The sequence below is a fragment of the Brassica napus genome, chromosome A10 (genome assembly GCF_020379485.1).
Source record: "Brassica napus cultivar Da-Ae chromosome A10, Da-Ae, whole genome shotgun sequence".
NCBI classification, from domain to species: Eukaryota; Viridiplantae; Streptophyta; class Magnoliopsida; order Brassicales; family Brassicaceae; genus Brassica; species Brassica napus.
The window spans coordinates 15,422,320-15,446,767 of NC_063443.1; the positions used below are offsets into that span (position 1 = coordinate 15,422,320).

At 34.0% G+C, this 24,448-nt stretch overlaps 7 protein-coding genes across 7 annotated transcripts; 4 read left to right on the forward strand and 3 right to left on the reverse strand.

The window, feature by feature from the left end:
* Positions 1-486: 486 nt before the first annotated feature.
* On the reverse strand, positions 487-990 carry LOC106362809. Its single transcript, XM_013802651.2, has one exon. The coding sequence runs from the start codon at positions 988-990 to the stop codon at positions 487-489; it is 504 nt and encodes a 167-aa protein (XP_013658105.2).
* A 1,520-nt stretch (positions 991-2,510) lies between these two features.
* LOC106372179 (developmental protein SEPALLATA 1) lies at positions 2,511-5,167 on the forward strand. The gene is made up of 7 exons (XM_013812339.3): positions 2,511-3,031; positions 3,871-3,952; positions 4,046-4,107; positions 4,190-4,289; positions 4,391-4,474; positions 4,573-4,724; positions 4,842-5,167. The coding sequence occupies exons 1-7, from the start codon at positions 2,847-2,849 to the stop codon at positions 4,933-4,935; spliced, it is 759 nt and encodes a 252-aa protein (XP_013667793.2). The 5' UTR covers positions 2,511-2,846; the 3' UTR covers positions 4,936-5,167.
* A 113-nt stretch (positions 5,168-5,280) lies between these two features.
* On the reverse strand, positions 5,281-7,320 carry LOC106372180 (E3 ubiquitin-protein ligase At3g02290). The gene is made up of 5 exons (XM_013812340.3): positions 7,040-7,320; positions 6,414-6,664; positions 5,870-6,329; positions 5,689-5,798; positions 5,281-5,576 (listed from the first exon to the last, which is right to left on the reverse strand). The coding sequence occupies exons 2-5, from the start codon at positions 6,531-6,533 to the stop codon at positions 5,550-5,552; spliced, it is 717 nt and encodes a 238-aa protein (XP_013667794.2). The 5' UTR covers positions 6,534-6,664; positions 7,040-7,320; the 3' UTR covers positions 5,281-5,549.
* Positions 7,321-9,360: 2,040 nt separating this feature from the next.
* Positions 9,361-10,912, forward strand: LOC106372175 (vegetative cell wall protein gp1). Its single transcript, XM_013812335.3, has 2 exons — positions 9,361-9,799; positions 9,893-10,912. Exons 1-2 carry the CDS (start codon positions 9,604-9,606, stop codon positions 10,777-10,779), a joined length of 1,083 nt encoding a protein of 360 aa, XP_013667789.2. The 5' UTR covers positions 9,361-9,603; the 3' UTR covers positions 10,780-10,912.
* Positions 10,913-11,244: 332 nt separating this feature from the next.
* LOC106372177 (glucosamine 6-phosphate N-acetyltransferase-like) lies at positions 11,245-11,847 on the forward strand. The gene has a single exon (XM_013812337.3). It carries the CDS (start codon positions 11,307-11,309, stop codon positions 11,787-11,789), a length of 483 nt encoding a protein of 160 aa, XP_013667791.2. The 5' UTR covers positions 11,245-11,306; the 3' UTR covers positions 11,790-11,847.
* LOC106372176 (30S ribosomal protein 3-2, chloroplastic-like) lies at positions 11,781-13,065 on the reverse strand. Its single transcript, XM_013812336.3, has 2 exons — positions 12,720-13,065; positions 11,781-12,192 (listed from the first exon to the last, which is right to left on the reverse strand). The coding sequence occupies exons 1-2, from the start codon at positions 12,969-12,971 to the stop codon at positions 11,905-11,907; spliced, it is 540 nt and encodes a 179-aa protein (XP_013667790.2). The 5' UTR covers positions 12,972-13,065; the 3' UTR covers positions 11,781-11,904.
* Positions 13,066-21,127: 8,062 nt separating this feature from the next.
* On the forward strand, positions 21,128-24,061 carry LOC106372174 (rhamnogalacturonan I rhamnosyltransferase 1-like). The gene is made up of 8 exons (XM_013812333.3): positions 21,128-21,998; positions 22,083-22,150; positions 22,230-22,318; positions 22,402-22,567; positions 22,651-22,940; positions 23,027-23,231; positions 23,313-23,470; positions 23,541-24,061. The coding sequence occupies exons 1-8, from the start codon at positions 21,692-21,694 to the stop codon at positions 23,785-23,787; spliced, it is 1,530 nt and encodes a 509-aa protein (XP_013667787.2). The 5' UTR covers positions 21,128-21,691; the 3' UTR covers positions 23,788-24,061.
* Positions 24,062-24,448: the final 387 nt, after the last annotated feature.

Here is a 24,448-nt window from a genome sequence, read left to right on the forward strand (position 1 = left end):
TCTTGTTAAAATTTAGCTCCATTACCGCAAAACCATATGTATATTCTGTCCTCTTGTTAGAATTTAGCTCCATTACCGACATATTATCACACAGAGTTTCTAGTGTTGTATTAGAATTTTAGAAGATGCATGCATTGATATAATGTTCATATATACATGAAAACTAACCTCAATTTTTTTTTTGAAAATACATAAAGACCAAGACTTTCATGCTATGTAATTAAAGAACATATGAATGACAATCCGCACTTGATAATTTTACAAAAAAAGCGTCATGATAAATGTGCACTAGCTAGCATAAGCTATGGTAAAAATCGCGCTAATTAAGAAGTAAAATAAGCAAATATTACTTGCATATCCATGCAATTTCACACAGGCATCTTGAGTATGCACTGCATTTCATAGTATGACTTCTGAACTGTACAGCGACGGCTTGAGCTTGCCTTTTTTTTTTGAACAACCGAATTATAGAATTAAAAGCCGGCCTCAGGCCCAAGAAGTAATAGAGTGATACAAGCAGGCTTTGGACAGACTGTCCGCTGGCCCATTTTCTTCTCTAGCAACAAACGAAAAACAACAGAACTCAAAGGAAACAGAGAGGCGTTCGATGTCCGAAAGGACTCCATAGAGGTCCATCGGCTTGGAAATCGAATTTATCGCGTTGATCAGCGACAGAGAATCTGATCGGAGCCAGATTTTAGAGATACCGGTGTGTAAGGCGTGGGAAAGGGCTTCCCTAACTGCCAGGCCTTCAGCCATAAGAACCGATGCCACGCCTGGTTGGAACTTGCATCCATTCGACACGTTGGGCGCTGTAGAAGAGTCGAAGATCCAAGCGAGACCTGCCTCAGAGGATTCCTTTCTCCAGGCTGCATCAGTGTTACATGCAATTGTCCCGGTTGGGAACGAGTCAGGTCTTCCCTGGATCTGATTGTTCTTCATAGCTTTTGAAGGCGGTTCCTGTGCTTGTGTCCATTCCCTAGCACTCATCACTGCTTTTAGGGCCGTTGCCTTCGCCGATATTGGACGAGCCTCAAACACAAGTTGGTTTCTTGTGATCCAAAGGTGCCACACCACCCAGGAGAAGATATCACCTGAGACTCCAGAGGGTGGTAGGCATACCCACGATGTTGCTGCATCTACCGCCGATGGAAAGGAGGGGAAATCATCTGGATCAATTGGTGATGCAAGAGGTATATGCTCCCATACCTGTTTTGCAAAAACACAATGGAGGAGGAGATGCTCTGTAGTTTCCGTGAGGCCACAATGTATACAAGTGGTGTTCTGCAACAATCCTCGCTTTTGGAGATTTTCCCCTGTGGGCAGGGCACCGTTTATTGCTTTCCAGACGAAGAGCTGAATCTTTGGAGCAGTCGGAACAGACCATACGGATTTATACCAGTTAAAGGCGCTGGGTATGCTCGTACTAGAGTTGTCTGGTTCCTGCACTGCTACAGCTGCAGCATAGTTTACTTTCCAAAGCTCACATTTTTCTATCTATCTTGTTCTTGGCCTAAACGAGTCTAATAACTAAAACTTTTCCAAACAACTTTTTATTCCCAAGTTTTTAACCGGTCGTAGGCTCGCTCGCAACTTCATAATCATAACTTGAAAACAAAAGTAAAGCATAAGTGCGCAAGTTGTAGTAGATATGAATATGATGCGCGTGATATTGTGAATATACCTTTAATTTTTTTGTTTTCCAAACTAATGCAGTAAATGAAAGCAACGTATCATATCATTTTCTGGTTGTTTTCAGAAGCAGCAGAAAAATATCTACTACCTTAAAATGGGTTTTCACGTGTCGATTTCTTATTGGATATGACTATTCTTCATTTATAAATTAAGTTTAAACCATCAAGTAACAACAATGACAGTAAATTTGTAAACATATTTTCCTAGCTAGTATCTCTTTATACATACGTATTTAGTCACCACGTAAGAGTGTAACTTCAATTTATATACACACATAATGCATCGACCACGAGTATGTATAAACTATACCAATTTTCTTAACATATATTAAAAAAATTGACTTATAGATGTGATAATCGACCTTTAAGCCGCATGTGTTTAGTTACGAGTCAAACATCATAAGTGATACGTTTTCTAAAAAGGTTGTTTCATCACATTTAACAAAACATAAACGATTTGTTATTATGATATAAACATAGAGTTCTTAAGAAACAATATGTTTAGATATTTTTGTATAATGTCAGGCATATACACCTAAAACAGTAGACAACAACATATATATGCATATAGGCATGAATTCTACCTGAAGAGAAGCACACATATATTTTTTTCTAAATTAAATAAATTACAACTCCAAAATATTCCCTACAAGTTAAAAATTACCCATCAATTTGGTAATAAATCGATTGAGAAGGTAAAAAAAAAATTGAATGCAAGTAAATCAAGCTGAACCACGCGCCTAGAGAGAGCGTGTGGATGGTTTTATCTTTGTCAAAGAAGAGATGGCTTGAAATGCAACACACCAAACCCTAACCTCAGCTTCACAAGTTTCTTATCTTCTACTCCCACTAGATTCTATTCTTCAAAAGAAACTTCAATTAGGCTCACAACCACCTCCACACACTTCCAAAAACAAAGAACCCTAAACTCAAAAGGTTCTTCTTTCTTCTTCTTCTACCTTACAGTTTCTTGTTCTTGAAACTTAGGGTTAATTTTTTTTTCTCTCTCAAATCACTTCTCCAGACCTTAAAGATCAGATCTTTCCTCAGAAAAAGAGATACCCGAGTCATGTTTTTGTGTGTCTGAATATAGATAAGACATCACATATCGATATATATATTTGTGTGTGTAAAAGAGGAAACAAAGAAAAAATGGGAAGGGGAAGAGTAGAGCTGAAGAGAATAGAGAACAAAATCAACAGACAAGTAACGTTTGCTAAACGTAGGAACGGTCTGTTAAAGAAAGCTTACGAGTTGTCTGTTCTTTGCGATGCTGAGGTGGCTCTCATCATCTTCTCCAACCGTGGCAAGCTCTATGAGTTTTGCAGCTCCTCAAAGTAAATCACTTTCCCTCTCTCTCTCATTTTTTAACTTTTTTTCATTGGTTTTTGCTAGATCTGAGCATAGATCTTTGTCTGTTGGGATATATCACACGATCTTGATGTCTATGAAAGTGTTGAGCTTTATTAGATTTCTTGATTCGTAATATTATGACATCTTGAAAATTTAAGATCTGATCTCTTTTTTTTTTGTTATATTTTTGTCAAATATTAATTAGCTGATGAGAAGAGTTTGCAATCAATTTATGTTTTATATAAATATATATGTGTGTGCGTGATTAGAAATTAACTTAAAAGTTGTAAACACAGATCTCTATGGAAATAAGGATCCAACGTAGAATGATAATATATGGTTCCATGCATTAACCGACTGTTAGTTCATACTTTATGGTGGTTAAAACTTAAAACGTGTGTGTATATTTCTATGAAAGTTCTTTTCTTTAAAAAAATTGTTTTCTTTCGTTTTGTGTGTATATGTTTTATATATTGAAATGGTCTAATTACATTAAAGGATAACCAAAATATAATTGTTGAAAATATTATTTCCATGTGTGGATCGCAGAACTCAAACGAAAAAAAATCCATGTGTTAATTAGTACATATGAGGATAATCTTTAAATTTGATAGGAAAGATAATCTTTAAGTATGATAGGAAAAATCTTGATTAAAAAGTTAAGAGCTCAAAGTATGTGGATATTATAAAGACAAGCTAGCTAACGTGTCTGATTATTGATGATGAGGTTAGGTTTGTGTCATATTCTGTCAAGTATATGATCTTCTTCTTTGATTACAAAATTCTTATCCTCTTAATTTAACTTGTGTGGTTTTCGTTTCAGCATGATCAAGACACTGGAACGGTACCAGAAATGCAGTTATGGTTCTATTGAAGTCAACAACAAACCTGCCAAAGAACTTGAGGTGTGCTCTTTATATATTTTAGGTTTATAAATCACATCATTTTCAAGAAAGTTCCTTTTAATGAATTTGTTTTTTTTTCCTTGGGAGTTTCAGAATAGCTACAGAGAGTATCTGAAGCTTAAGGGTAGGTATGAGAGCCTTCAGCGCCAGCAAAGGTAGAGATCTCTCTCTCTCTCTCTATCTCTCTTTATATATACACACATGTCGTTCATATTAGTGTATTTGTGTTGGTGCAAGGAATCTTCTTGGGGAGGATTTAGGACCTCTCAACTCAAAGGAACTAGAGCAGCTTGAGCGTCAACTAGATGGATCTCTCAAGCAAGTTCGCTCCATCAAGGTCATATCCATAAAGCTATTTATAGACATTGAATGATTCAAATGAGATTTGTGTAGTGAAATTAATGTTTTTTTTTTGTTTCATTATGAATACTATTGCAGACACAGTACATGCTTGACCAGCTCTCTGATCTTCAAAGCAAAGAGCAAATGTTGCTTGAAACCAATAGAGCTTTGACAATAAAGGTAAATGCATTTTGATGAATTAGATCCTGTTACTGGTATCAATATATTTCACAGCCTTTGAAGTTATTAACATTTTGGTGTAAATTTTTTTTAATTAGCTGGATGATATGATTGGTGTGAGAAGTCATCATATGGGAGGAGGAGGAGGATGGGAAGGCAATGAACAGAATGTTCCGTACGAGCATCATCACCAAGCTCAGCCTCAAGGACTATTCCAGCCTCTTGAATGCAATCCTACACTGCAGATAGGGTAAATGCATGCTTGTCTACTTCGCTACTAAGATTTGTCTTTGTTTGAGGTTCTTTAGTTTCTTGGTATTAAGAGGACCATATAATTTACGTGATATGATGATGATGATAACAGCAGGTATGACAATCCAGTAGGCTCGGAGCAGATAACTGCAACAACACAAGCTCAGGCGCAGCCAGGAAACGGTTACATCCCAGGCTGGATGCTCTGAGTGTCACATTATGAGAGTCAATGTGATCAACCTCACCAAACAAAAGATCTGTTTTAAAATAATAAATAGTAGTATAGACACCAGACTTGGATTTATATACATAAGAAAGTGGCTATGTATAATGTCCTAAGGATCTGGCAGGACTTAAGTGTCTTTTGGGAAACCTTGCTACATATTTAAGGATTGAAATGTGTGGAACTTGTTTTACCTTTTGAATCTAATTACTTAAGTACTGCACAAATCTAATGGCGAAGGCGAACATTGTAGATTACAATCTTGGGACCTCTCCTTGAATGTAAACCAAATTATAAACCGTCACACATTAATAAAAGGGTTCATACAAGATGATGTAAAAAAGTTTAATGCTTCCTTGGACAGAACAGTGTAGAACATCAGATTTCTGTGTCTTTTGTTGTTGTTGTTGTGAGTGTTTCCTCAGAACTCAATAATCTAACTTTGCAGAGCTTACATGTCTTCATTTTTTGGTCAATATATATACACACAAAATGTTGTTAATAAAACAGTAATTTACAGATCAAAGCAATTTGCACATCTCTGTGTTCCCTTGTTGATCTCCCCCTCTTTTCAGTCTAGACAAGATCAGTGATGATCACTCACGGTGTTTCGTTGAACTCCATCACCTGAGAGAATGAGACAGAAACACAGCAGAGGGAACTTATTATTTAATCAAACTTGCATTGACAAAACAATGCAAATGTTCAGAGTTTCATGAAGAATGATTAGCTCTATTACCTTCCCACAAACAGGGCAGTCCTCGCTTCTCTCCATCCACTCATAAATGCAACCGAGGTGGAAATGGTGAGAACACTTTGTAACAATCTTCGGGTTCTCTGATGTGTACTCTGCACAAAAAAAAAAAGATCTGATACTTAGCTTCCCTTCAAACGCATTTATGGAAGAAGAAAATGAATACCTTCAAGACACGTTGGACAAACATCTTCATCATCAGACATTACATACACACCATCATTCCCACCAGCATCCATTGACTTCGACTTAACAATCCTCCGAGTGAATTTAGAGAAGTCATCTTTAGAATCTTCACCAGAGACCATAAGCTTACTACTAGCCCATTTGCTTCCTTCCACTGAGAAAGACTCAGAGTCCACATCAGCAGCATCATGACTTCTCAAAGGCTCAGCTTCCTCACGCGAATGACTTGAACCCTTATCGCGTCTTGAGACAAGCCGTGAACGGAAGAAGCCTGGATCAGCGTCGTAAGGCAGAGGCCTTGGAGTAGAGTGGAAGGTGGTAGACATGAAGTTATCATAGGAAGAAGAGGAAGTTATGGATACAGTGGTGGTGGTGGTAGTAGCTTGTAAGGAGGATGGGAGAGAGCGGGTTGTTTCGTTTCTTCTAAACAAAGTGATATACTGCCAAGAGACAGAGAAACAAATACTCAGAGCTCAACTTTAAAAAAAAAACTAGCAGTTGTGAAAAAAAAGGAGAAACATTACCAGGTTAAGTAAGCTGTTAACAAGACATCTAGGGCAAGGGTTGTTTCTATTTATAGAACTACTTGGGTTCGTGTAGTCCTCGTAGTCTTCCACACGGAAGCAAGAAGAAACACATCCCATTTTTTTCTTTTCTTGAAATGTTAACTCAAGAAACTCACCCACAACACTGATAATTACTAAAAAACCATAAAGTTTGAAACTTTTGGGAAATTCCTTAAGCCTCCACCAAACTGTAGAATGATCTGATGATTCTGATCACAAAAAAAGAGAGAGTGTATTTGATAAATTAGCAAGAACTTGGGAGTGATTCAACAACATTGACAGTTAAGTAAGATACATCAAACATTACAGCACATAAAGGTTGTTCCTTTGGACAAAAAAAAAAAAGAAAAGTCGAGGTTTTGCATTAAGCAAATTAAACAGTTGAAAGTTGAAATCTAATTTAGGTAAATCCCTAACAAACTCAATAAAACAGAGAAACATATTAATATTAAAAAAATAACCCACTTGGGGTTAAACAAAATCCTCACGATGGTTGACTAATAAGGATCGATCATCAGAGCTCATTATCCACAGAAGAACATTTTTTTTTTTCAAAAACAGAGGAATGGGAATGAAGACTATACCTTTGACGAAGAGCTCAATTGGGTTTTCGAATTCGATCGGCCTCGACGGAAGAAAAGAGACAGAGAACGGACCCAAATCCAATTTTGAAAACAAAACTAAAAAAAAAAGTTAGAAGCACAATAATAGCTTTATTGGAGGAATTTTCCTCAGTTTTTATCTTTTTTTTTTAAAAGGAAACAATTCGTCAGCGAGAAGAAGGATTGAAGAGAAAGGGAGGAGTGTGATGAAGTTGGTGAGAAGGTGGGTGGGCCTTCTTGCTGGCTGCCATTAGAGTGTGGAGTCTTTAGTTATTAAACACAAAATGGTTTAAAGTTAATTGGAAAATGCCAAAAAGACTTTTTTTTTTTTTTTTGTAAATGGCTTTAAAATGCCAAAAAGACTTCTAAATAAGTTGCAATATTTTTGGTTGTAAGTGCATAATTGAAGATTTGTTTTTGCATTTTTCCAAATACTTGCATGTATATATTCTATAAACACTTGAGTGACGCTATGATATAATAGTGTTAATTATATATTCTATAAACAGCTGTGTAAATTGTAATAGTGCTACTAAGCAAATTATTGTTATTCTTTCCACATCAAGATTGAACACAACTTTTTTTTTTTATCTCTATCTACCCTTTTTAATCTTTCTTTTGTAATTTAGGTCCATCATTTTAGCTTTCACTGACGATTTAGAGAATAGTGGTAGTAGTACATTTTTAGAAATGTATACAACAAGATTCGACTATCCTATGGCTGTACTCTACGGTATCGTCTCTGATATTAAGTCTGTTGCTCTATCTTTTGAATGTATTTCATTTTCGTGGATCTCTCATGAGAAAAACAGTGAGGCAGATTCATTGGCAAAACAAGTCTTGGTGGCTGAGGTTGCCTTAATGAGCTCACCTAATGTTGGCTTTATCAATTAATGAATGAAAGTTTGTGTTTCAAAAAAAAAATACAACAAGATTCGAAGGCAGGAAATCATCATGGGTTAATGTTCAACAAACAGTTGGGCTTTTTGGTCAATCAGCCCACATCATGAAATGGGTAAGAGTAAGACCAAGGTTTACCTACATTTTGGGTTAATTCGATATGTAGTCCTGTATTTTATTGAATTTTAATCTTTAAAATTACAAATCTTTGTCCTGTTAAGAATTTAAAATGCTTTTTCCACATATATTTTTACTTTAACATGTGAATTGATTAAAAGATCCCTTAATTGTGATATTTTATCAACATTTTCATACATTTTACACAATCCCGTGGTCGATATATAATCCATTTCAGTGCCTTTGTTTATTCATTTCTCGTGAATGTCTGATGGTTTAGCATATACGGCGTCCTGTGAAAAACAAACTAAACAGATGTAAAAAGGTTAAAACGAAAACTCCAGAAGAACATTCACATTCTTTGATTTATTTTACTGAATTGAATTCTCTTGTCTTTATCAAGAATGATTATTTATTCTTTATATTTTTACCAAAAAAAAAAGAATGATTATTTATATACACACAAGAAGACAGTAGTAAGAATTGGGTATATATTATATGGTTTGTGTGGACATCCTTTGTGTCTCGTGAATCGACAGAGACTCTCCAACTGTATTCACTTCCCCATTCTCATTCCCATAATGCTTCACTTTCATAAATTCTAGTTATTGTTTCCATTGTTAAAGAAAAGAAAAAACTACAGTTACTCAAGTCTAGTTATCACACTAGTCTCATTGGTTACAGCTATATCACGAAATCTAAAAAAACACATGTATAAATCAAATCATATGTGAAAATACCTACTCTTCTAAGAATGTTTTTGTTAATAGATTGTATTTGTAGGTACGTGTAAGTGTAACTTTAACAACATTACAAGCATATTGTATCTAGTTTGTAATATTGGATGATTTCGATATATTTAAATCTGCTTGTTAGACTGTTGCTGATATGTTAATGTTTGTACTCTTCCACTTTCAAAGCTAGGACAAAATACATATAAAGATTCTTGTTTCTTGATAGCATTATGAAACAAAGTATAAACAGATCATATATATATAACATGTAATTTGTTGCATTAGAGTTATTCTTGTGTAATCATCTAGATCCAAGCTTGCTAAAATGCATAATGCTTGCTGTTAATAAAAAGGAATTGAACTAACAATATTTTCTTCGTACTACCATGATCTGTATTTATATCTTTAGGAAAATTATATTTCATTAAAAATAATAACGTGGGGAAGCTATTACCATGCAAGCATCAATCTAATCGACACGCGAACATGAATCCAAATATTGTTTGTTGTCTTTTTCTCACCTCTTACTATTTTCTTACAATAATTTAAGCTTTTAGAGCTGTAGAAAGATAAGAAATATTAGTCACAGGACACTATAGTAGCTTTGTAGTTTGGAAGCTAGACTTGTATTTTTCCCATGATTCACATTAACAAAACGAAGAGATAAGCTTTTGCTACAATCTCATCTTTTTTGTGGCTCACTCATCTTCACACAACAACTCTATATAAATCCCTCCTTCATCGATTACTTTCTGTTTCATAATAAAGAGATAGAGAGAGACTTATTCGATAACTATGGAGATAACAACGACCTTCACGGTTTTGTTTACTCTTATGATTTTCTTAGGAATCTCTATCAATGGAGGTTTGTCTCAAGGACATCAACATCTTGTCAAGAAGACACGTTCTTCTGCGGTTGTAGTAGGAACTGTCTACTGCGACACTTGTTTCAACGGTGCCTTTTCGAAATCACACAACCACTTGATCCCAGGTTTGTTTGTTTTTTTTTCTTCTTAATTTTGTTTCACCGGTTCTTGTTTAAGATCTCGATCGGCTAAAGTCAGTTTGTTGGATCTTGTTGCAGGTGCTGTAGTTGCAGTGGAATGTATTGACGAGAACTCTAAACCGAGTTTCAGACAAGAGGTGAAAACAGACGAGCACGGCCAATTCAAAGCAAAGTTACCCTTCACTGTGAGCAAACACGTGAAGAAGATCAAGAGATGCTCCGTGAAGTTGCTAAGTAGCTCACAGCCTTATTGTTCCATAGCTGCTTCTGCTACTTCCACTTCTCTCAAACGTCTTAAATCGAGCAAACACGGGGAGAACACTAGGGTTTTCTCTGCAGGGTTCTTCACTTTCAAACCGGAGAATCAACCAGAGATATGCAGCCAGAAACCGATAAATCTCCGTGGATCCAAGCCTCTTTTACCCGATCCAGCTTTCCCTCAACCGATCCAAGACCCGGTTCCAAACAATCCTTCCCCTCTCCCAAACCTCCCAATCGTTCCTCCACTCCCTAACCTGCCTATTCCTCAACTTCCTCCTCTTCTTCCTCCAGGACCACCACAGAAACAACCTTCCTTGCATAACAAGAAAGAAAGTTCCTTGGATGACAAGAAAACCGAAGTACTAAAACCTGATTTCTTCTTTCCTCCTAACCCGGTCACGCCTCTCCTCCCTCCCACCCCGCTTAACCCGCCTCTCCTCCCTCCCAACCCGCTAAACCCGCCGGGTATCATCCCTCCAAACCCTCTCATTCCGTCTCCACCAACTCTTCCTCTCCCACCTCTACCGTTTCAACCGCCTCCTTCCGGGTTAATCCCTCCTATTCCGTCAATTCCTACTCTTCCACCTGTTCCGGTCATTACTCCCCCTTCACCGCCGCCACCTACTTTCCCTATTCCTCTCCCTCCCATCTTCCCTGGTGTCCCTCCGGCTTCATCTTCCTTCTCTAGCCACCATCAGCCCTAGTTTTAAAAGTCCCTTTCTCCACACATTTCCAATTATGTATCATCTTCGTTTTCTTTCCTCGGGATCTTCACTTGTTGGCTTGTTGTAATCTCAATCTCTATAATATTACTAAGGAGTTTCATTTTCTGGTTTCTATTAATTGTCTAATTCTCAGCTACATACAATAACAACAACAACAACAAAAACAGCATGAACTTTAATAATTACATCAAAAGTAGATCTGAAACAGACTAGTTTGGCTTGATTAAGAGATTAGGCAGCTTGTGTAACTATCATAAAATTTGAATACCTTTACAGAATTGCTACTTTTTGTACTTTATTTTAGTTCCAATGAAGTGAGTGTATCAATAATTCAATCTGATCAAAATCTCAAGTGCACTAAATCGGCTCAATTAAGAGATTAGGCAACTTTTGTAATTATCAGAAAGATAGATCCATAACACGCAATTATAACTTTCTTTGTGGGTCGTTATTAGTGAATCTGATCAGAACTCAAACAGTCAAAACTCTTCTGATTCGATCTTGCAATGGCGGAAGCTTCAAACTCCGACACCGGCAAAGAGAATCCGACATTCAAGATCCGAAGACTGGAGATCTCCGACAAGAGAAAGGGATACATGGAGCTTCTCGGTCAACTCACCGTCGCCGGATCACTCACCGACGAAGAATTCGATCGACGATTCGAAGAGATCAGCTCGTACGGAGACGACCACTTGATCTGCGTGATCGAAGACGAGTCCTCCGGCAAACTCGCGGCCACAGGGAGCGTGATGATAGAGAAGAAGTTTCTGAGGAGCTGCGGGAAAGTCGGACACATCGAGGACGTCGTCGTGGACTCGGAGTTTCGCGGGAAGCATCTCGGGAAGAGAGTGGTTGAGTTTCTCACGGAACATAGCAGAGAGATGGGTTGTTACAAGGTGATTTTAGATTGTAGCGTGGAGAAGAAAGTGTTTTATGAGAAGTGTGGGATGTTCAATAGAGGGATTCAGATGTCTAAGTACTTCGATTGAAACTGATCATCTTGTTTTTGCTTTTGTCTTAATATGAAAGTCTGTGTCTTTAACTTGATTCCGTTACAAAATAAGATTAAAAGGTTTGGACTTTGAGAAGTGAGATTATTATGATTTAAGACAACAAGTCTCCGCCGCTGGATTGCCAGAGGTTGATGATGTCTGTAGCTTGGTTGAGGAGGAAGACGCGGTGGAGCTCGGAGATCCAAGGCTTGCTTTCTAGCAAAGTTTTGAGCTCTTCCCAAGCGTCTTTCCTAGGCCAGAAGTAGTAGGGACTGAGTGGGATTGTTCCGAAGCCTGGTACGGTTTGGTCTAGTGCGACTCCTATGTCCTTTTGCATCCACACGAACTTTAGTACCACTCTTGGTTTGTCCAGGGGTTTCACCACCACACGCAGCTTCTTCTGCAATTGAGACAGTAAAAGTCTAGTTTCAGTGCACATATAATAAGAAGAAAACAATAAGCATATCTTTCACAACAAAGTTTAGAATCAAGCAACACAAGAAACTGAGGTTTGAGTGTGAGACTGAGCTGGCTGCCCTATAAAACCATACATCCCAATTTTATTTTGAAAGTGTTCAAAGAATTAACAATGAAGTAACGTAAAGGGAGGTTATATATAAGATCCGATTGTGCAAATATGCACACAAGCCACTTATCAGTTACAATTTTTTTTTGAAAGTGTTCAATAATAAGCTTATGGTGGTTTGTTCTGTTCAGACTGTCTGAATCAGACATGGTCTTCAAAAGGAACAAACTTTACGCAATTGTTTGGTAAAAGAATCTCATGGGAACAAAGGATTATAGTGATAAAGGAGAATGATAATATATATAAGATCTGTTTGGTTCAAAGGTGAAACCTTTTTCCTCTCACACACTGCAGCTTTGTCTAACTAAGCTAAAACCCCAATTTTTGGTTCAATGACTGACCTTTCCAAGGGACGGAGAGTCAGATTCTGGCGGTTCATGAGAGAAGTTAGGAGAGGAAGATGCGAATATTCCGGATACTCTGGCCGGAATTTGACCTGGACTTAAAGTAGAGCACGAAATCGACGGCTGAGAAGAGGGTTTGAGCTTCGTTGGTGGCGAGATATGAGCTATGGGTTTCAGAGAGAGTTTCTGAGAAGCTGAAGGAGCTATCCTGATCCCCAAATATGCATTATGAATCGACTGAGCCGCCATTTCTGCTGCGTCTGAAGCTTCCAACTTCCAAGAGAGAGACGGTGAGAGGAAAATAAGAGGTTTAACAAAGTTTCAGGTTGAACCGGTTAAGTTATGGTCGGGTTGGACCAAAAGCGAGTTCGTCGGTTATGTAAATATCACGATTTTAAAATGGGTTTTAATATGCCAACAGAAAATAGGTTCAGGCAATTTCTGTTATTTTACAAAGTTGTATTAGAAATAAAAAAATTCTGTGTGGCTCAAATGTTTTTCTTTTAAAAGTTTCTCTCACAAATATATTCAAAAGTTACATAAAAACAATTGTGGCAGTATCATACTTAACATTGGCCATAACAGTTTTTTTTAAAGTTAGTGATCATGTCGTAGTCATCCAATTTGTCATTGTACTGAAGAACCTTCAGGTGAACCAGGACTGTCGATAGCCTGCACCTGCACAATTAATAGTGAGATCGTTGATGCTCTCTCAAGTGAAGAAAGAACAAATAAGCCTCTCTGCAGAAACCATTATTACCTACAGAAGGACGAAACTCGTAACCGAACAGTTAATGCCTAAGCTTTACCTAGTCGGTATAACTCCCAGGTTGTATCTGCCATTTCAACATACACGATCATAAGCATCACTTATCAATTACCAAAACAAGTCTTCTCATTTCAGAGTAGAATCAATAGAATGGATCTTTTTTTTTTTGCGACATAAAAGCATGGTTCCATATTTGAACTTATTAACGCTATAGAAAAGCTAATGAGAAAAAAAAACAGATGACATTCAACCTCTAATAAATTTCAGAACCTTCTTCTCATGATACTTGAGCTTCCTCATTACTCACCAGAGTAGTATGTCTAAAAACTATGCTAAATTAGGATTTCTTCACCACAACTGTTAATCAATGTCCGATCAAATCCAGACTAACTATCAATGAGTGGGATCACGAGCAAAGGAGGTGAGCAGAAAATCGAAGAGTTTGCTAAAACCTTAGGATTAAAATCATAAACACTAATAGAGGAAGAAGAAGAAGATGTCGGATTAATCCTATGGTCCTTATTCGCTGGTTAAAATTTTAAGGCCTCTAAGACCCAAACATACAAATTGGACAAAAATATCCTACTAAATTGGGCGTTTCGTTCTTTTATTTTCTGGAAGTCCAAGTCCAGTAGCAGATGACATATTTAAATTATTAACGAGAATTGTTGAAACTAAGAAGAACAATCTGCCAAAATAACTGTAAGCAGCTATAATGTTGTAAGTTTCTTTTTCTTGACCGAATCTATAATCTTTATTAACAGATTTATTTTCTGTGGTTTCCTTGATCAAACTAAAAGGTCCGTCTCAAGTTTTTACTAGGCCATGTGCACTTTATAAAAATTCACATGTAATCTATAAAAACGGACCTTAATATTTTAATAAAGGACCCTAATTTTTAACTAAATTTTGCTTAAAAATTTTTGGATCCTGTGCAAATGTTCCTTGAATACATGTCTAAAAACGGGTCTGCTAAAAGTTACCAAAGAAACATATATAGCACTAAATATGAAGCCGCCGAATACACCAGCTACGCCTAACATGTGAAATAGGTGCATAAAAATATTGTGCGATTATATTAGGAAATGAATAAGTCGTTTAAGAGATTTGAAGGATTTAATTGTTGTTGTAAAAGTGAAAAATTCAATAAATCCACCATTACTGTAAAACAAAATAAGCAGACAGAAATCTAGTAATACACAACATATTATATAGGCTGTAGACATTGTATATAATCTACTAAAATACTAAAAACTCAAATAATTACAAAAAGTAATCTAATCCATGCACACGTTGGGTTGGACATATACTACGCGCACGCATAGGCTTGAGAATTGAGACTCCTGAGCCACCGACACATTATTTCGCGAGTATGTTGATTAGTCAATTCGCTCCTCAACTATCTTCACATTTTTAACATTAAAAAAACTAATTTCACATTTATTTTTTTTTTTTTTTGATAAAGGGCTTGCTAATTTCACATTTATTTTGGTTTCTTTACAATACATTTGTCCTATTTCGAGCAAAAAATAGAAAAGAAACGTCGATTTTTTTGTTATTTTCTTAAATCTTAATACTTACCTTAGTTTTGAATATCGATAAGAAACTGTTAACACAATAACTTAGAAACCACCTTTCTAGATTTTTCTTGGATGTCCATGTCCATAACATTACTTAAAGTAATCGAGCATTAAACTTGTGATATACATATACTACAAATTTTAGCTACATTTAAATATATAGAAGTCCGTATTAAATTTACCTATGAATATCAGACGTTTTTCTCTCTGTTTTGTTGTTAACTTCTGACATAAATTGATGATTACAGCAAATATTTATAGAAAATGTTAAAAGTCTGTATATTTCCCACTGGAAAATGTATTTCTTTTCTTAGCAAAATAAATAATGAAGTCCGACAGCAATGTAATGCCGGATGTCGGTGGAAATGTATATGGTCATTGGTCACAGAAAATATCATATACTATTATATATTCATTTTCTTAATAAATTCGTGGATTCTTAAGCTTTCTAAAACATCGCATCTCATAATGAGACTTCGACGTGAGCGACAAACTAAACTCAATAATACTATACCTTCTTAAACTCACATCCATACCACGACAAATACAAATATGGGTGTATTAATATATGTACATCACTTGTGAAATATTAATGTTTTTTTGAGAAAATTGTGAAATATTAATGCTACACTTAGGGTATGACTGGTTTTCCCGCTACCACCCGCAAACGCAGCTTTTACAGTTAGTAGCGGTTGCTGGCGTTTTGCAACAATCGCTCAAACCGCTCTAAACCGCTCCAAATCGCTCTGAACCTCATAAATTCAAAAGCTGGTTCCAGCTAGCGTTTGCGGTTGCGGACGTTTGCGGGAGGATAAAAAAATTATTTTTTTTCCAAAACAATATAAATACAAAAATAAAAAAATTCAATAAAAAAATTAAAGTGAAATTATAAAAATGCTAAAATATATCAATTAAATTTTAATTAATATTATAAAACTTTAAAATAAAAATATTTTCTATATTTTTTAAAAAATTAAACTATAACTTTCTAAATATATATTTTATATTTATTATAATATTATTATTTTTGATATTTTTATAATTGTATAAAATGTAAATATTATTAATTTATTATTTAACAGCTGCTGCATTTGGTAGTTAACCAGTCATAAGTATCCCGCAAACGCACAAATTTTTAACCGCAGAACCAGTCGTACAAATCTCTTAAAACCGCTAGAAACCGCAACCACCCGCATCCGCAAACTCCCGCAACCGCAACCGCTGCGGTTAAACCAGTCAGGCCCTTAGTCACTTAACATGCATGGTTTAGTTTTCGTTAATGTGTGTTGGCAAGAAATTTGTGAAGAGCTAAAAATTGTTTTTTTTTTTTTTTGTAACAAGCTAAAAATTGTTAACTTTTAAATTTATTAGCATGTAATTATCTCTTTATATTCATATACTATTCTATGTGAACTATATATTTAATATTATTTTTCTGAACTAATTAAATTATTAAATTGTTGCCAAGAGAAAATGATATAGATTTATTTTCTGTTTGATAAGAGTAAATGAAAAGTCTAGCAATTGATTTACTAACGATTTGAAAATATATAACTAATGTTTTAATTTAGTTTTTTTTTATTGAAGGGTTAGTTTTTTTCATCGAATGCTTTAGTTATTGTTTTATCTTTAGTTTTGAATAAATTTATTATGATATTTGTTGGATAGTAGTCTTTTATAAAAAAAATGAATCTACACTAGTGTTAAAAACCACGATTTTAATATAATTGTATTGGATGCACAACTGAAATTTGTATTAGCATTTTTATTAAAGAGATCCTTGACAATGTGCTAGAACATGTATAGCTTGTTAATTTTAATGTTACACCTCTAAACCATAATTACGTATAACATAATCTTAACCAATTTTTTAAACCATCATATATAAGACAAAATGGTGATTAAATTTCAAAATCATAATAAATCAAGCTGAGAACATCTTGATTTGGTTTTATTGATGGCTGTTTTAAAAAAAACAGTTTCTACATATTTTTTTTACTCTGTTTCAAAAGGAAGCATATTAATCCAGTCTTATGCTTTCATCCATTTGTTTTCTATAAGTATCTCTATATCCATTTATACCGAGATAAACTTAAATTCCATTTGTAAGAGCAAAAAAATAATATGTTCAATTTTTTTTCTTCTCTCAAAATTATAGTAAATGTTTCTCCAATATACACATTTAAAAATCTCAAATTATAAATGTTTAAAATGATAATTCGTTTGGCTCCGGAGAAGATTTATACCATGCTTCGGTTGAAATCAAGGTAACAAAGCTAGTTCAAGATATTGTATAAGTTATCAGAAAATAATAGGAAGTTGTTATATAGTTTTGTGGATTTTATTAAAATCATCGCATTCCTTTAAAATAATAACCATATTGCACTTCCACGAAGTATTTGATATCATTGTCAAAAAAGTATTTGATATCTAGCTTGGACTGACAAATGACAACTGTGAACAACCAATAGAGTTGGTCCCTTTATTTATTTATATGTAGACATACTTTGATTTATTTTTTAATTTATTTTCTATATAACTTTGGAATCTCTGTCATAAAACGAAAAATCCACAAGTCTAGAACATACCATTTTTCGAAAAATGTATATATATAATAAAAATCATATAAGATAAATTCGGTTCCAACTTCTTAACAATAATGACTGGTCGAGGAGTCTGGACCGGGCCAAAAACTAGCCGGTTTACACATTCGATTATCTTATGATCTCAATTGATTTATTAATAGTTTTTGAGTTTTGACAGTTATTAACTTGTGGATTAGTTTTGCTTAAGGACGGGAATTAGGGTCTGACTGGTTCAAACGCAGCGGTTGCGGTTGCGGCTGCGGGCGTTTGCGGATGCGGGTGGTTGCGGTTTCTAGCGGTTTTAAGAGATTTGTACGACTGGTTCTGCGGTTAGAAATTGGTGCGTTTGCGGGATACTTATGACTGGTTAACTACCAAATACAGCAGCGGTTAAATAATAAATTAACAATATTTACATTTTATATAATTATAAAAATATCAAAAATCATAATATTATAATAAATATGTAAATTATATTTTCAAAGTTATAGTTTTAAATTTTTTAAATTATAGAAAATATTTTTATTTTAAAATTTTATAATAATTAAAATATAATAGATATATTTTAGTATTTTTATAATTCCATTTTAAAAATTTTATTTTTATTTTTATTTTTGTATTTATATGGTTTTTTTAAAAAAAGAAAAAAAAATTATCCTTCCGCAACCGCCCGCAACCGCAAACGCTAGCTGGAACCAGCTTTTGATTTTAAGAGGTTTGGAGCGGTTTGAAGCGATTTATAGCGGTTTGTATGATTGTTTCGAAACGCTGTCAACTGCTACCAATCGCAAAAGCTGCGTTTGCGGGTGGTAGCGGGAAAACCAATCAAGCTCTTAGTTTGTGTTTCCCGAAAAAGTTACACATCGCTAATCTGGTTTAGATTTATAACTGAAAAATTGTTACTTAACTTCCAATTAATTTAGTTGACTGACCCCATCAAAAAAACCGAAACTAGATTAAAATAGATTGAATGTATTTGGTCAACCGAAATTCAGATTCGTTGCTTTCTCTAAATTATTTCAATTCGTGCATGTATGTATACGAATATAAACATATAATATAATACTAGGATAAGATCCGCGCCTTGCGCGGAATTAAGTTATTATTTTTATTATATTTTGGAGAATGAAACAATAGTTTGGCTTCATTTGGATTACGGGTGTTCAATCCGGATATCGGGTTGGTTTCGTTTCGGTTCAGTTTTTTTCGGTATTTGGTTAGTAAAATATAACTACTATTCTAAATCCATATTTACTTTCACTTTAGTCTTTCACATACTTTTGAAAGATTTCAACTAGACGACTAAATTGATCAGCCAATCTTGTTGTTTTAAATCATTAGTGTTTATATATATATATATATATTATTTAGTTTGAATATTTATTAAATAAAAATTCATATGCGTTATATTTTATGATCATTTGTAACTTATTATGACAAAAAAATAATCTATTGATCACAAAATTTTCAGAGTGGGAATATTCAAATTTCTAATAATATATAGACGTTTTGAAAAATTCAAATATAACATATAAGAAAAAATATAAATGTTTTTATTATATATTTAATGTGATTTTTTAATATCTTTCAATAATATAAAATTAAAAAAAAGAACTAAGATACCAAAATTGTTATCAAATATTTATTATTCATAATAATTAATTTTCATATATACGTTAATCATATTAGGTAATTCCGTAGCTTCTAATTAAAGAAAGTGCAAAAAAATTTTTGGTAGATTATTTATCAATTCGATAGTTAGTTTAATACAAAATATAATGTAAGTCAAGATGGACCAACCTATTTTTCTAAGAATAGTATATTTTATATAGTCATTTATTAAATGAGAATTTATAATCATACAGTTCTATGATCATTCATATCATTTTATAACTGAATATTTAAATCATCGATAACAAAATTTTCAATGTGAAATCTTCAATAAGTTTATAATTTATAAATGTTTTTGAAAATTCATTGAAAGTTTTAATATTAAAATATTTATGTAATCTTATGGTATATAGTATAATCTATATATATATATATGTTTTATTATTAAATGATATTTTTTACTCATATGGTTTTAAAATAATGTGTATCTTCTTATAATATTAAATAAAAGTTCATATTAATACAATTTTATGATCATTTGTAACTTATTATGACAAAAAAAATAATCTATTGATCACAAAATTTTCAGAGTGGGGATCTTCAAATTTCTAATAATTTATAGACGTTTTGAAAAATTCAAAATATAACATATAAAAAAAATTATAAATGTGTTTATTATATACTTAATGTGATTTTTAAATATATTCTAATAATATAAAATTAAAAAAATAACTAAGATACAAAAATTGTTATCAAATATTTATTATTCATTATAATTAATTTTCACATATACGTTAATCATATTAGGTAATTTCGTAGCTTTTATTTAAGGAAAGTGCAAAACATTTTTTGGTACGTTATTTATCAATTCGATAGTTAGTTTAATAAAAAGTGTAATATAAGTTAAGATGGATCAACCTATTTTTCTAGTAATAGTATATTTTGTATAGTTATTTATTAAATAAGAATTTATAATCATACAGTTCTATGATCATTCATATCGTTTTATAACAAAATATTTAAATCATCGATAACAAAATTTTCAATCTGAAATCTTTAATAAGTTTATAATTTATAAATGTTCTTGAAAATTCATTGAAAGTTTTAATATTAAAATATTTATGTAATCTTATGGTATATAGTGTTTAATATATATATATATATATATTTTATTATTAAATGATATTTTTTACTCATATGGTTTTAAAATCATGTGTATCTTCTTATAATAAAAATGTTAAACCATTGATCATTAATTTTTAACATAATAATTTTAATAGTTTTAGTCATTTATTGTCGTTTTTAAAAATTCAAAATATAACATATACGAAAAAATCTAAATTTTATTTTTATAGCTAATTTGATTGTTTAATTTATTTTAATAATATAAAATTAAACAAAAAATGATGGAGGAGATATACATTGTTATCAAATCTTTATTATTAAACTCATTAATTGTCATATATATATTAGTCATTTATGGTAATTCCGTAGGTTTTATTTAAGGAAAGAAAATATCATATCATATCATTATATCATATAGTTTGACCAACTTATGTATCTAACAACATATAAAAATCGAATGTGGACCTACTTATTTTTCAATTGAATGTAATTGACTACCTAATTGAGTGCCACCTATGCATTGGGGCCTCTTTTAATTAATACAAAATTGAGGTTACATCTTTTCAAATGTTTCTCAATTAATATATAAGGGATTATTTTTAGTTTATTTAATTAAAGGTCTACTTTGGCTTTGCATCAAATCAACAAACCAAAAAAAAAATATCCCAAACAATTTATATTACAGGAGGAAATATAATTATTTCGTTACATAAAAAAGTCTATAAACAACAGTTTTTGCCGACGAAAAAGAAAATACCGTTTTTTTTATTTGATTTGCTACAAAAAGAGTTGATTTTGCTACACATTCTTATTAGTCGTCTCTCCCTCCCTCTTTTGTTTGTTATTCCACACCGATCTTCTCCCTATATCTCCGACGTACTCATTCTCCGGTGACGAAGCTAAACATTTTCCACGAATTTTCCTTTTTTTTTTTGCTTTTTTTTTTTTTGCGGCTAAGCTTTTATATAAAAAAAGATCGATCGCACCATTGCGGAATCTCAAAGCCTTGTCTTATTTATCTGTTACGTTAAGCGTTGGCTTCAATCGTTTCTGTGTTAATAAGAGTTGAAACTTGTCACTGAGATTCTTATTTTCTATTTAATTCCTTTATTTAATTGAGCAAGATCTGTTGTTTCCGTCAGATCAGAGGTTGATTAAAAAAATCTTAAAGTCTTTCGAGGTGTGATTAATGCACTCACTGAGCAGCATTTTTCTCTGGGTGTTAATTAGTCTCAATATTATTAATCTCCACTAAGTGTTCGATGAAATTCCTCTGAGGGTAGGTAGGTGATTTAGAAAATGTGTAAAATGGAGAAGTCTCTTTACCACAGGAAACTATGGGAGATAAAGGTTAGGCTTTTAGGAGATAATAGCAAGGCTGAGAAGCTTAGGAACTCCTTTGCTTCGAGGTCTCCTACGAGCTTATGGATGATTCGGGTTGTTTCTGTGTTGCTTCTCTGGAGTTGTTTCGTTCATTTGATGGCTTTGGGAGATATGTGGGGACCGAGACTATTCAATGGTTGGCCTTCTTGTTTCAATCAACGTGGTTTGTCCACGGCGTTGGAGATGAAGTCTCTCCCTCCTAAAATCGCGCTTCCTCCTAAAAGTAAGTGTCATGATTTGTGGTTGGAGTAACTTGAGAGATGAATCTGGAAACTGATTTTTTTTTTGTGTGTTTTGTCTTTCTCAGGGGTGTATCAGAACAATGGTTATCTTATGGTTTCTTGCAATGGAGGACTCAATCAAATGCGAGCAGCTGTAAGATGAGATTACATCTCCCAAGTTTCTTCATCTCTTAGTGATATGGTTTGCTTACTTTTTGGTCTGGTTTCGACAGATATGCGATATGGTTACTGTTGCACGATACATGAATGTTACTCTTATTGTGCCTGAGCTTGACAAGACCTCCTTTTGGAACGATCCAAGGTATTTTTTCACTTGAAGCTTCTTTTTTGTGCTCTGTTTTTTTTTTTTACAATATCGTAATATTTTTTCTTCTTTGGTGGCAGTGAGTTTAAAGACATTTTCGATGTGGATCACTTCATATCTTCGTTAAGAGATGAAGTTCGTATACTTAAAGAGTTGCCTCCAAGGGTCAAGAAGAGAGTTGAGCTTGGAATGTACCACGAAATGCCTCCTATTAGTTGGTCAAACATGTCTTACTACCAAAACCAGGTTAATATCTCTAAGTTCTGATACCTTTTCGAGATTAGTTACTCTTTGCTTCTTGTGGTCCTAAACTCTTCAAACCGGAACAGATTCTTCCACTGGTGAAGAAGCATAAGGTCTTGCATCTGAACAAAACCGACTCCAGACTCGCTAATAATGGACTGCCTGTGGAGGTTCAGAAGCTGAGGTGCCGAGTGAATTTCAACGGCCTTAAGTTTACTCCTCAGATTGAAGAACTAGGGAGACGAGTAGTCAATATCCTGAGAGAGAAAGGTCCCTTTCTCGTCTTGCATCTCAGATATGAGATGGATATGTTAGCGTTTTCCGGGTGCTCACATGGTTGCAACCCCGAGGAAGAAGAAGAATTAACAAGAATGAGGTACATAAGAATCATACAATCTAGTCTTGCTTTTATTGTTCCAACTTTGATGGATATATTGATGTAAATGTTATCTTTGTTGGTAGATATGCTTATCCATGGTGGAAAGAGAAAGTCATCAACTCTGAGGAGAAGAGGAAAGAAGGCCTTTGCCCTTTAACTCCAGAGGAAACTGCTCTCACGCTGACCGCCTTGGGTATTGACCGTAACGTTCAAATATACATAGCTGCTGGAGAAATCTACGGTGGTGAAAGGCGGATGAAGGCTTTAACAGACGCTTTTCCAAATGTGGTAAGTAGCCAATTCATTAATTTTCTGCAATTATTTCAAACTTATAATCCTCAGTTGACTCCATTATCATAACTAACTCAGGTCCGGAAAGAAACCATACTAGAATCTTCTGATCTTGATTTTTGCCGGAACCATTCATCTCAAATGGCTGCACTGGATTACCTAGTTGCTGTTGAGAGCGATATATTTGTTCCAACCAATGATGGGAACATGGCAAGAGTCGTTGAAGGTCATCGCAGGTGAAATGCCGTTATCTTTCTTCTTCTTCTTTCTTCCCATGGCAAGAGGCTAACACCAGTTTTTCTACAGGTTCTTGGGATTTAAGAAGACAATTCAGCTGAATAGGAAGTTTCTAGTTAAGCTGATAGATGAATACACCGAAGGATTGTTGACTTGGGATGTGTTCTCATCCATGGTGAAGGCCTTTCACTCTACTCGAATGGGAAGTCCGAAGAGACGGTTATTGATTCCGAATAAACCCAAGGAAGAAGACTACTTCTACTCCAACCCGCAAGAATGTCTGCAGCTGTTAGATGAACCACTGAGAGTCATTTGATTATTGGCGGAAGAAAATATTTACAGTCTTTGAGATGGGAGTTACAGTGAGTTTTTTCTTTTATTTACAGGCTTGAGTTACTTAGAGTTCTTGGTGAATAGATTTCTGTATGAGCTTCCATGGATGGAGAAAAAAAATGATGTTGATTGAAGCTTACGTTGTAAAGTTTGGCATCCATGGCCTTGCCAGTTTTGTTAGCTAAATAAAAAGTGCCATTTTATGTAATTAAACCTTGGTTATACACTATATTTCAGATTAATATTTCCCCTCTTCAGTTAGTATTTTCTATTGAGCAACTATTGTCTATATAAGAAAAAACACAATAATCAGAACAAAGAAAAACATAAACCATTATTGAATGCAGTTTCAGATATATCTATAAATCCAATAGCAAGTGACAGTAGTATCTAGATTGTACTAGTTACACTGTAACAGAAATCGGTGGAAGCAGATAGGTGTCTGACATTTTATTTGACAATTGATAACATTTTCAAAGAATCTTATGTAAGCATTGACAATTCAAATAACCAATAAAAAGATATACTACTACCCAAACAACATTTGAAGAAACGTAGGAGTAGTTTTCAAGTGTATTCGAGTGATCCAAGAAAAAAATAAAACCTATTCTATTAAGTATACAAGTGATCCAAGAAATAATTAG